The sequence below is a fragment of the Schistosoma mansoni genome, chromosome W (genome assembly GCF_000237925.1).
Source record: "Schistosoma mansoni strain Puerto Rico chromosome W, complete genome".
In the NCBI taxonomy this organism is placed as follows: Eukaryota; Metazoa; Platyhelminthes; class Trematoda; order Strigeidida; family Schistosomatidae; genus Schistosoma; species Schistosoma mansoni.
The window spans coordinates 22,976,539-22,989,558 of record NC_031502.1 but is presented as its reverse complement, the minus strand read 5'-3'; the positions used below and the strand labels follow the sequence as shown (position 1 = coordinate 22,989,558).

General features: G+C 35.1%; 1 protein-coding gene across 1 annotated transcript in view; it reads right to left on the bottom strand.

Annotated features, from left to right (window-relative positions):
- Window positions 1-13,020, bottom strand: part of Smp_152350 (putative voltage-gated potassium channel) — a gene marked incomplete at both ends in the record, with an annotated part of 47,584 nt that overhangs the window by 6,316 nt on the left and 28,248 nt on the right. The window contains 3 exons of the mRNA XM_018789010.1: window positions 264-551; window positions 5,508-5,749; window positions 8,350-8,504. Coding sequence (XP_018654495.1) covers window positions 264-551; window positions 5,508-5,749; window positions 8,350-8,504 — 685 coding nt within the window. The remainder of the gene's footprint in view (window positions 1-263; window positions 552-5,507; window positions 5,750-8,349; window positions 8,505-13,020) is intronic.

The window sequence follows — 13,020 nt, the reverse complement described above, 5'->3', positions numbered from 1 at the left end:
ACTCTAAGTGTGAGGGATGATGATACCACCCGCTTAACCAAACTGAAGTCGAACGACCTAACCACGAGGCCATCTAGTTCCAAGTCAATGACTCATATTTCTAACTTTAATCAATTCACGGTACAATAAGGTGATAATCTAGTGGGATCATTGTTGATCAAACTCAATTCGTAAATACCTGATGATCTAAAAAGAAGTGCATAAACCCTTTAAATAAACAAAAAAAACTAAGATCATAACTGTTAGTATTTCCATGAACATACATTTAAATGCAGCTGATCCACTTAAAAAATGACGATATACATAAAGACAAATATCAGATTGTAATGATTCGGGAAAACTATACTGAACCATTGTCATATCTATTCCATTTGTATGCTCCCATACTTGTGTAGAATATTCTTCTAAACGTTGACGTAATGGACTTGGAATTTGATGAAAACGTATAAATTCTTTAATACGTAACATTTGTGCATGATATCTAGCTGTACCACTATAAAGACGTTGAATTAATGCACCAACATTACCAAATATACTTGCGTACATTAAAGCTTTGTGTGTATAAATAAATAAGCGGAAAAGAAGTAGATAATAGAGTGAAATTAGCAAATTATATAATTTATTTACTAATTATAGATCCACATCAATCAAATTATCAAACGGTATCATAAAGCAAACCTTAATTTGAAATTCTTGAGGTACAAAAAAAAGAGGTAGACAAAAGAACACATTGCGCCGAGAATTCGAGACAGACAGAAGAATGAATAGCACTTAGGAACATCTGGTAAAGTGATGGCTACCCATGAGACTGTATTATTGATGCAAAACTCTACATAATTATAGATCAAAGACAAAACCACTTGCCAGATGGTATGTTTTTTTTTGTTCGTAATAATACAACATATTTATATACAGAAGATAAACGCGAAATGAACATGATTAATTCTCATAGGGGGATGGAAGGAAATTACCACGTATGCCATTAATTCTATCATCGATTCGGATCTGACTCTTATATATAAATCTTTGGGTATCGTACCAGCAAAACATTATACTGGTAACACAGATTAGTGCAAAATTCTCCCCCCCTGCCGCCAAAAAAACACAGCTAGCATTAAACGCATAAATCTTCATTATAAAAAAGTGTGGATTATTGTCGAGAGAATGAACCTGTATTTTTTTGTTTATTGTAGTTAAAATTACTAAGAAACAAAGTTGTATTGTGTATTAGCCCTTAAATGCCCTGGTCACGCGTATATAGCCTCTGACAGGGAAGTCCTACTCAATGCCTTCTCACAGTGGCGGGGATGTTGTTTACGAAATTGAGAGGACGAAAAGCGAATGTCCAGCGCTTTAACCGTGTTGGTTGATGTGGAATGTCCATCTAGGGGAGTTGGAAAACCCTCATTCCAAACCAATGGTGCATATGGGCTCCAATATCCTGAGGGAACAAATGGCGTATGAATCAATCGTTGGTCACCGACTACCATGGGACTGCATCTCCTCAGGATGCTCCACTGTCTTGTGGATCAAACCTTTAAGTCAAAGGCTCCAGGTGTGGCTCCCTAAGAAAACCGCCTGCTTCAGTTTGGGCACCTGTACAGTATCACAGCCCTCAAGCAAATCGAATGAGATTTGTATGGCGCATATGTATCTGGTGCTTTCTTGTACCAATATTTATGTGTATAAATAAATAAATAATTTTTTATTAACAAACTTTGCCTTTTAAGTCACTGTATAAATGACTTCAAGGTAACATTGTACAGTCTACCGAAATTATTACAGATTATGTAAACTCTCGCTAGATATACTCTTTCACACACACACACACACACTTTCTCTTTCATTCGAAGCACCGATTACTAAAACTTGAGAATTCCATTAACCATTTTTTTTTATAAAAAAAAAGAAGGAATGAATGAATGAGAACAAGGGTGTGTACCACATTTTGAGTTCGATTGAGTTATTTTTTTTTCTAAATTAATTCGCCTATTTCTAATCAACTCATAAGGTCATTTTTTTTCTCTACGATAATTAAAACTTTGTTTAACAACACTGTAGAGAAAAAAAACCCTATACATTTTTTGCATATAAATACATGAATCAACGGACGAGTTCGAAACATTAGTAAAATCGATTTTCAAAAAAAAGTTCCCTGAATAGTTCGGAGTACCATTTATTTATTTAAACACATAAATATTGGTACAAGGAAGCACCAGATACATATGCGTCGCACAAATCTCATTTGATTTGTGTGAGGGCTGTGATACTGCGCGGGTACCCAAACCGAAACAGGTGGTTTTCTTAAGGAGTCACACCCGGAGCCTTTGACCTAAAGATCTGATCCACAAGACAGTGGAGCATCGTGAGGAGATGCAGTCCCATGGTAGTCGGTGACCGACGATTGATTCATATGCCATTTGTTCCCTCAGGATACTGGAGCCCATGTTCACCATTTGTTTGGAATGAGGGTTTTCCAACTCCCCTAGGTGGACCCTCCGTTTCCACCAACCCGGTTAAAGCGCCGGACATTCGCTTTTTGTCCTCTGAATTTCGTAAACAACAGTAATGCTACGAGAAGGCAGTGAGTAAGACTTCCTTGGCAGACGCTATACACGCGTGGCCATGTGAAAGCATTTCGAGAGGGAGAGCGTACTCTCCCCACTGTCGGCCGTACCAGGGCATTTGGGGGCTTATTTACTCTACTATTACTTTATAGTACTATATTCGATTCATAACAAAATCCTAATTTCTAGTGTTTTTTTTTACTAACCCTGAATTTATCTACAGACAATATGAATTGATTTATTCAAACACAATGAGTTCATTTTTTAATAAAACAAAAAATTTACAGCAAAATAATTTTCATTCATCTACTTTATAGATTCGTTCTATGTTGAAAAAAAAACAACAAACCGAAATTAAGAAATACTTGTGTAATAAGTATTGGAGATTGTAGTGCTTTTAGTCATTGAATTCAAGAGTCTATGGAAGCTAGACTACCTTTGAAAACCTGGAAGCACCGAGAGGCCATTTTGTCCTAGTATGAAACTCATTAGCAGTGCACTTCCACGATCCCACACGCGAGACTCGGACCCAGGATCTTCGGTCTGGCGCGCGAACTTTTAACCTCTAAACCACTGAGCCAGCATCTAACAGTGTTAATGTCTAACTTCAATCGATCTATGGTGTTGTGCAACAATTCATTTATTGTCTGAGGTAGATGATTGTCTCTACCCGACACGGATTGGACTCCACTGGTCACGGCTTCTTACTAGATTTTCAGGAAATCATCTTGAAGTCAGTCACTAGTGAGCACATAATGATTATGATCAGAATGAGGGTTTGTGGAGATTGAAGTAATTTTAATAGTTGAATTCATGAGTGCTTCTAGGGTTTCAATAGTGATCTAGTTTACATCGACTCATGAATTCAACAATTAAAATTAATAATTATTTATCTATAAAAGTTCAATAAATACTGGAAAGATGAGAATATAAAGAATGAAATGTATGTTAATATTGATAAAAAGCTTATTTGCCTACAATGTATCTTTTACGCGCGATAAAATTAAACAGATTGATCTGTGAATGTGAACTAGAAAAGATATCTTCATCTGCAACGATAGTTTACCCTTAAAACAGATGGATCGCACGTTAAAATATGTACCTGTTTCATGTTTCCTTTGATTATTTTTACCGATTCACAGGTACATATCCAAATATAAACATTGGAGGTGAGATGATAATATATGGACAACTTTTGAGCAACACTAAAGTGATCTTGAAATGATTCAACTACTTACTGGAATCAGAAGGTTATAAATTAGTAAGGGGAATTAGAATCTAAGGTTAGAAATTAAAGTAGGGATTTTCATCACGAGCTGACATAAGTTATAATGCCGAAATGTTATTTAACTATACGGATAAATGAATTTTTCGTCGAAATCCAAAACTTATATCTAATTTCATTGGTTCGTCCATAAATCCTAGCCCCGCCATATCGGAAGAACAAGAAAAATGGATTCCTATCTGTGTTGTTGAGTACAATACATATACTCAACACTGTAATCTCTTATCATTTACTTAATGGTAAACATGATGTTCAGCAGTCAAAAACGTTAAAAGTTATTTAAAATAATGTTTCATTACACCAAAAGAAGAATTTCCAGAGCAAATATGTAATGATGTAAGGTGATTGTCGACAGGAAACGCTGACCGACCTAGATCTCGTTCTGTTCAGCACTTATCAACAAATTATACCCATAATCTTGAGAGAACAGATACTGGAGGAGGAGGAGGAGGAGGATTCAATCCCGTATCGTTTAGCTTCCTGTAGAACTGAGATATATTTGCCATCAACTGACCACCGAGTAGGGACAAATGTCATGTATGTCGTATCCTTTTGCAAACTCATGATATCGAGTAACTTGAGCTAATAACCAGATTGCAACTCGATCGATAGAAACCGATCAGCATTAAAATGGACTTGGCAAACATGATATTGGTTATTACTCAGTGATTAATCAATAGTAAATGTTGTAATGAACACTCGTATAACTTAAGCAAATTGGATACGATTTTACGTAGAGTATTGAATAAACACAACTGACAAAACAACCGTTTACTGGTTTGTGCAATTCAGTTAATCCCAGTCCATGATTTTTCACGTTGTAATCAGTTGTATACAATCCGTAAAGCTAGTTTTATCGAAGAATGGTATCGATTATATCCATTACTGTAATCTGAAGAAAATCTTATTCACACAAAGACTATTACTACTAATGATAATGATAATAATAACAGTAACAGTAGTAGTATTGATAGTAAGAACAACTGTTTATTTTACCATTCGTATCACAGTAAGGAAAAACAGAAAATTCGGTAGACAAATTTCCCTGTTTATTTTTTCAAATTGACATAATATCACAATGTTATAGGGAAGAAAAGGTCAAGCAGAAAGAAAATTGGTCATACTATATATACATATATATCAAAATAAGCAAACAAAAACAAAGTGAAGTAGTAAACAACGTGACCCACACAAAACAAAACGGCAGGAAATAACAAACCAATCAATTAATCAATCAGTCAATACTTGTTATATGGGTAAACGGGTGAAGATAACTGGGACATATATATATATATATATATATATATATCACAATTAAGTTGTGATTATGACTTAGCAATGAGATCTAAGAAGCAGGTTTCAGCCTACTTGAGACTCGTCAGTTGGATGCAGTATTAGTAGTATCTCTTTATCTTGATAATAACACTCTGACTCGAACCATGGTATTTGTCACTTGAAACATTGACATTATTATTCATCAAGCTACTGAGTCTTAGAGTGTGCTGCTAGTAATATCGAGGTATTGGCTCAAGGAGCTCATATACCGACAGAGACCAAGGAGTTTTACAGTTCTAAACATAAATAGCAGTAGAACACAAACGTTTAATAAACTGATAATAGTTTATTTATATCATTAAATGAAAAATGAAACTTACAACCAACTAACATTACTATAATAGAGAATACTTTTTCAGCATTTGTATTAGGACTGACATTACCGAAACCAATTGATGTAAGACTAGAAAAAGTGAAATATAATGCAGTGATATATTTTGTTTTTAAATCAGGACCGGAATTCGGTTGATCAGTGTAATATTGTTCAGTATGTATAGCCAATGTATCTAACCAACCAATTTTTGGATCTCTATACAAATGTTCTGCATTACCAATAGCATACCTACATTAAAAAGAAATTATGTAATAGAGAAAGAGAATATGACTTAATATAACGGTACGAACGGAATACGCATTTACGTGTATATTAATAAATCTTAATGGAATCGGTTGAGGAGAAAAATTCCATTGACTAGAAAGAAAATGAAACTCTCAACTGAGGTTTTTTAATGGACAGATTCAGGTCACGGTAGCTTTGAAAGACCAACCAAATCGCAACACTAAAGATCATTGTGGAACAATAAGTTGAATGGAATTCATCACTCTACATCAACTTCATTGACTACGAGAAAGTATTTGAAAGCGTGAACAGGACAACCCTATGGACATCACAGCATGTCTGAGGAAGATAGTCCATATCATATGGAATACCTGCGTAAGGCAAGGTTGCTTACTCTCACCCTTTCTCTTCCTCCTGGTGATCGACTGGCTTATGAAGATAACAACTTCTGATGAGAGGGAAGCATGGGATACAATGGATAGCTAGGATGCAGCTGGATGTTTTAGACTTCGCAAATGATCTGGCTCTTCTATCACACACGCAACAACAAATGAAAGAGAAGACGACCAGTGTAGCAGCAGTAGGTCTCAACATACACAAAGAGAAAAGCAACACTCTCCGATACAACACAATATGCATCAATCAAATAACATTTGATGAAGGAGGATGTAAAATCCTTTACATATCTGGGCAGCATCATTGATGAACACGGTGGATCTGATGCAGATGTGAAGATACAAATGTTTATTAACAGTTATCTGCGCAAAATACTTAAAATCCATTGGTCAGACACCATCAGCAACAAGCTACTGTGGGAGAGAGCAAACCAGATTCCAGAGGAGGAAGAAATCAGGAAGAAGCTCTGGAAGTGGATAAAACACACATTGAGGAAGACATCCAACTGCATCATTAGGCAAGCCCTTACTTAGAATCCTCAATACCAAAGGAGAAGAGGAAGAACAAAGGACACATTACGCCGAGAAATGGAAACAGATATGAGAATGAACGAAAATTGGATCGAACTAGGAAGGAAGGCTCATGACAGAGTGGGTTGGAGAATGGTGGTCGGCGGCCGATGCTCCACTGGGAGTAACAGGTGTAAGTAAGTAAGCTTTGAACGACAGAGTGCAGGACGGAGGTTTGGTCCTATTGTGATACTAATTTTCAACGAGGTACATCCAATGTGAGTGTGAGCGAGATACTTTTTGGAAACTAGGTTGAGATCAAATTGTTCACACTTTTACAACTTCAAGCAATTCGTGAAATACTTCGACAATCATTTCCTGGTGTCGATGATAGCCGGTCTATTGTTAGCATGGTTGAGCTACGCTGTTCATGATATCTCCACAGAACTTAAAGAAATTCACCCAAAATCTAATCCATAATCAGCATACGATTATCACTTGAATTGATTGTTTCCTAGAAATTTTGTTCACATTTTTTTTATTATGAGCTGAAATGAATCTTTATAATTTGGAGTAAGTGCGATACATTTACATTATAGTGAAGTTATCCAGTGTTTTACTAATACGTTTGCTACTGGAACGCTTATTACTGCCTTCTTAGCCACTCCCTATAGTCACAAACTACTTCTACACGTCAGTCTGAACGATGGAGAAAAGGTGTGAAATGTGAGTAAGAGCTTTACTCCAAGGTTAGTTTATGTACAGAAAATCGAGGGTATTCATAGTCATACGTGACCTTGGACTTAGAAAGCTCTGGAAATATAGTACTGGTATAGGTAACTATTCTATCAATAACGTGATAAGTGATTCTTTATTTCCTAGGGACCTAGAGACTTTGACGACGGATACATTTGGAACTCTCCAACATTTACACGCAACAAAATATAAAAGGCTTAAAACTCTGTAAAGTTTTTCTATTTTTGATAATACTTAACACATTGTTTTGCCAATATATTATAAATACAGGTAATCAGTTTACAATCAGTATAGATTATCAGCTCGGAAATTCACTTCATTTTGTTTTAGTTCTCGGATTATTACAGAAAGAATCAAATTAATTATGTCAGTAAGGGGTTGTGAAGATTGTTAAATTTTATTCAAATAATGAACCGATCTAAGTTTCAGTGAAATTCAATGATCACAAACCCACACCGATAAGTATCATGTGCTCGATAGTGACAGGCTTCGAGAGGCAATTACAAGAGTTCTAATGAGAAGTTGTGACAAGTGGAGCTAAAGTGTACTGCGTGTGCGGCAGTTATCTATCGAAGACGATCGAAGATGGTCACTAAAAGTCGTGAACTGATTGAAGTTAGACATTAGCACCATTGGATCCCAGCTGAGTGGTCCAGAGGTTAGGCGTTCGCGCGTGAGTTCGGGGGTCATGAGTTCGATTCCCATGTGCAGAGTTTTGGATGAACACTGTTGTTATCGTACAACACCCGTTTTAATAATTTCCAGCAAGCACCGAATATCAGTAAAAGAATCACTATTCACCAAAAACATCTATAACGAGGTCTAGAGAATCATTGGTATTGTTTAATACAGTTTAGCAAGTAGATCTCTTATAATACTGCAGAACTATTCATTCAGTAATGTGACATAAGTCTTTAAAAAAACAATTCACAAGAAACTCACCAAATACACGCTAACCAATGAGCAATTAAAGCGAATAATGCTGTTAATAGTATTAAAATGGAAGCACCATATTCCGAATATCGATCCAATTTACGAACAATACCCACTAAACGTAGGAGACGAGCTGATTTTAATAAACCTGTGAGAGCGGTAGGCTATGCAGTTCATGAAAATGCAAAATTAATACAAAGATATACATTATAGTATCTTAATTGATAGAAATAAAATTGAATTACGATTTCAAATAGTTGATAACGACATTTCCTCAATATGACTTACTTACCAAAGAGTTTTGTACTCAGCCTTTGGAAACACTGAGTAGAAAGGTGATATACCGGGGCAAAAATTAGGTCTTAATTTATTGACAATCGAGTGACTTACAAAATTGATATACCCTAAGCCTTTATGACATGGAACAGTGTGGTTAAGATATTTAACTTTCAGCCACTAAGTAGCATATTTGAACCCAGTTCTTCCTAACTCCGGTTTAGGCAGACGAATAGTATTACTAGCCGATATACTAAGAGTGTGGCTTATAACCGAGGATGAGAATATGTACTTGGTAAGTAAATTAATAAATAAACATGACACCTAATCATCTTATTTTTTTGTTAATGATTCGTCTACAAGCAGACTGTTTTATCAGGTCAAAAAGCCTATTCTTCCGTTGATGTTATTTTGTTTATAGTTTTCAAGCAGTAATTCGATTTCGTGATTATTGAACACTCGGTCATATGGTATCCTAGGGTTTGCCAATCAACTACCGTTTATTCATTCATCTTAATAATCTAAAGCTCATTTACCTATCAAATCTTCATCCACAACAAAGGCCAAGCTATCCTACCTAACTGATTAGACTGAATTAGGTGAAGTGAGGTTTAAAACTTGAGATCTACTAGCTGAAAACTGAGTCCCTTGACCACTAAATTATCAGTTCACAGCAATCTAGTTACACGAGCTTAAGATCTTTGCCAGAACAAAATGTCAACTGAAGTTCACTTATGTGATAATGCGTAGAGACAACAAAATATCTACATCAGATCAACCAATCGAACTAACAGACGCGAAAACAGAGGGATTAAAACGAATTGATTTCACACTTGTCTGTGAATTTTGACAAGCTCACAGCTTAAGCCAATACGCAATGGTGTATAACATAGGGGTAGCTGGTGTTGTACTCTCTGAGCTGAATAATTTAGCTGCGCAGCTTACATTGCCCTTCTGAATATCATCAGTAATTACTTCAAAGAGAAGTTAGCTATTGGAGTCTCTCCACAACTGACCTGCAATTCAGTTGGTTTGCTGCCCATAACCGTGGGCTCAGATAATACATCTCCAACATCCTCTACAGAGTTACAAATATTTTACATTGCCGCACAATAGTAGGTTCAAACAAGACTATAAGTTGACTGATCATTGTCTATTGAATATGATTATTTCGCAGCAATATTGTTTCTACATCGTGGTTGTGATCAGTGACTTGAAATGATATGACTCGAAATCAGTGGGAGTATACATGTATACATCATTTGCTTTTCACTAAATCTTCAGTTTTATTATTATTTAATTATTTCTTTTCGAACCATATTCTGGATGTTCACTTTCTCATTATTATTCATTCGACTGTCAGAGATATTGCATTTCATAAGTGATGGAATGTGGCTAGAAGTGGGAAGACAAGATGGGTCCTATTTTGGACTGATCAGTTGGATACACCTGTATGTCAGAGTTGATGCTTACCCGAACTCGATACCTTTTTAAGCGTTACATGCTGTATCCCCATTTACTGTATCGATGTACAGTAAGATACATTAAACTAATACATAGTGATGACAATGTTTACACGTAATTTAAGACCGAGTAACCATTGAGGACAAAAAGCTTATCTATATCAGGATAGGAATAATGACTGAATAATATGTTTAAAAAATAATGATAAACAATGGCTTCTCAATACTTTCTTTTAATTTGCCTCAATACAAACAAATTTACGGGCAGAAAAAATCTTCTTTCATTTCCTAGACCACTCTCCTCTCACCCCTAACTCTGATCAACGTAGGAAAAACATAAATGGATATTTCATTCAAAAAGTCTACTAAAATATTAGGAATGGAACTTAAAACAACCGTCAGCCAACATCAAAGTCAAAATCTTCAGAACGAACGTCAAGAGAGTCCTACTGTATGGAGTTGAAACCTGGAGAACGAATACAACCATCATCAAAAAATTACAAGGTATTTATAAACCATTGTCTACGTAAGATACTGAATGTCCATTGGCCGAATAAAACCAGAAACAGACCACTGTGGGAGAGAACAAACCAGCATCCAGTTGAAGAGGAATTTAGGAAAAGACGTTGGAAGTGCATATGATATATATTGAGGAAATCATCAAACTGCATCACGAGACAAGCGCTAATTTGAAATTTTAAAGGGGTAAGGAAAATAGGAAGACCAAGGAACACATTGAGTCGGGAACTGAAAGCAGATATGAAAAGGATCAATAGCGACTGGAAACAACTAGAAAGAATTTCCCAGCACAGAGTTCGATGGAGAATGCTGGTGAGCGGTAAATGCTCCTCCTTGAGAGGTGGCAACACAAATAGATAGATAGGTAGGTAGAAAGAGAGATTTCATTTTTCTTCTACTCTATACTCAAATACTATAAAAAAGAATAAAATAGATGATTTTCTTCGTTAACGAAAAAGAATAAATAAAACGAATAATGAACTTCTCGAAGATGGAAAATATAAGAAAAATGTTTCATCATTTTATGTATGGTGTTGCGCCAACTAATTGAAGAAATTTCTATTCTATTGTATATATACATACAATACTAATCACTTCATTCAAATATCACACGTTTGATTACAATAGTTGTGTTTACGCCCCTAGGTTTTATTACTTTTAAATACTTGAAATGAGAAACGACTGTGTTTTCTACAATACAAAGTAATAACATAGAAAAATGACAGAAATGAAGATTTATTGAATTTGTCAGAAAAATCATGTCATTCCGTTGTAACTAAGACTACATGTTAGTACTTTAACAGGGAAACTGTGAATTGGATGACAGGAGTAAGAACGTGAAGATATTAGATGAGAGATTTATTTGATACCCAAAATAAATATCTGAACATACTAAATTTAATACGATGTACACTGATTATTAGACAGATTTGTATACATTGATCTGAGTAGTACGTGGCAGTAATTAGCCAATCATTTAATGAATAAACAAAGATATTCAATATCATTTAACTAACCGCCTATGATCAACAGATACTGTCGTGTTTACCACTTGTGCGTACAGATATAAGTAGTATATAGCAGCAATTGGAAGTAGAATGCTTACCAGGAAAAGAGTGGAATAAAGAAGAGGGAAAACGAAGAGTATTCGGAATAACAACAGAATTGGGAGAATGATGGAGTATGTAAAAGACGACTAAAGAATGAAATACATACGATATATTTGATGTGTGATTTTCATAATTTACAAAGGTATTGTATGGTTTCTTATAAAACAGTAAATTGGTTTACCTTACATGAATCTTCGTTCATTACAGCATAAGTGTTACTACCATTTGATTACTACTTGTCTATTACATACATATTAATGTTTCATGCTCAACTGTGTCAATGAATCGTTATTGAAACAAGAAAGAAACAACTTCTTTATTAGTCGTGTTATTGTTACTCCCTTATTAACTATTTGATTTCTTACATTTTACCCGAGACTTAGTTGTTCTTTTTTCGATATGTCTGAGTGTTGTCAGATTACTTTGTTTATGTGTATCCATGTATGTATGTGTGTGTATGTACGTACGTGAACATCTCTGTTGTTGTTGTTTATGATATTGATGATTTCTTTTGAGCATTTAAAGAAGGGAAGTTAGTTAGAATGGAATAAGCATACCTAAATGAATTGATCTTTCTAAACAAACATAGATATATTTGGGCGTTTTCCTTCTCATTCGAAAAAACAACAACAACAAATGCTTGTTTGAGAAGAAAATTTAATGACTTCAGTACACATTGTTGTTGTTTTTTATATTTATGATCATTACGATTATCCCTCTTAGTAATATAATGTCATCATTTACCAATGACATATGTATATATACATCTATTAATGGGCATCAATACACACTAGTTTAGATAGCTACTCTTTTATTTCTATAAATATTTGAATATCAATGTAAAAAACGTTTAAGCAGTTTATTATAGTAGGGCGAAGTAGCTAACAACTAAATAGATAGTAATTTTGAGTATGATTAATGAAAGATAACCAAATAAATCTCTTTATTAATCATATAATACTGTCTAAGATAGGTGTTGGTTAGTAGTGGAATCTAGGACAAGGGCGCGTTTCGTCCTATTTGGGACTCATTAGATGGATGTACCTGCATCTCAGGGTTGATGTTCACTCTAGGACTTTGAAGCGAAAGGTACTGTTTTCGAGTCCCAGATTGAACATCAACTCAGATGCAGGTACATTCATTTGACGAGTCGCAAATAGGACGAAACGCGCCTTGTCCTAGATTCCACTACTAACCAACACCTATCTTAGACAGTATTATATGATTAATAAAGAGATTTATTTGGTTATCTTTCATTAATCATACTCAAAATTACTATCTATTTAGTTGTTAGCTACTTCGCCCTACTATAA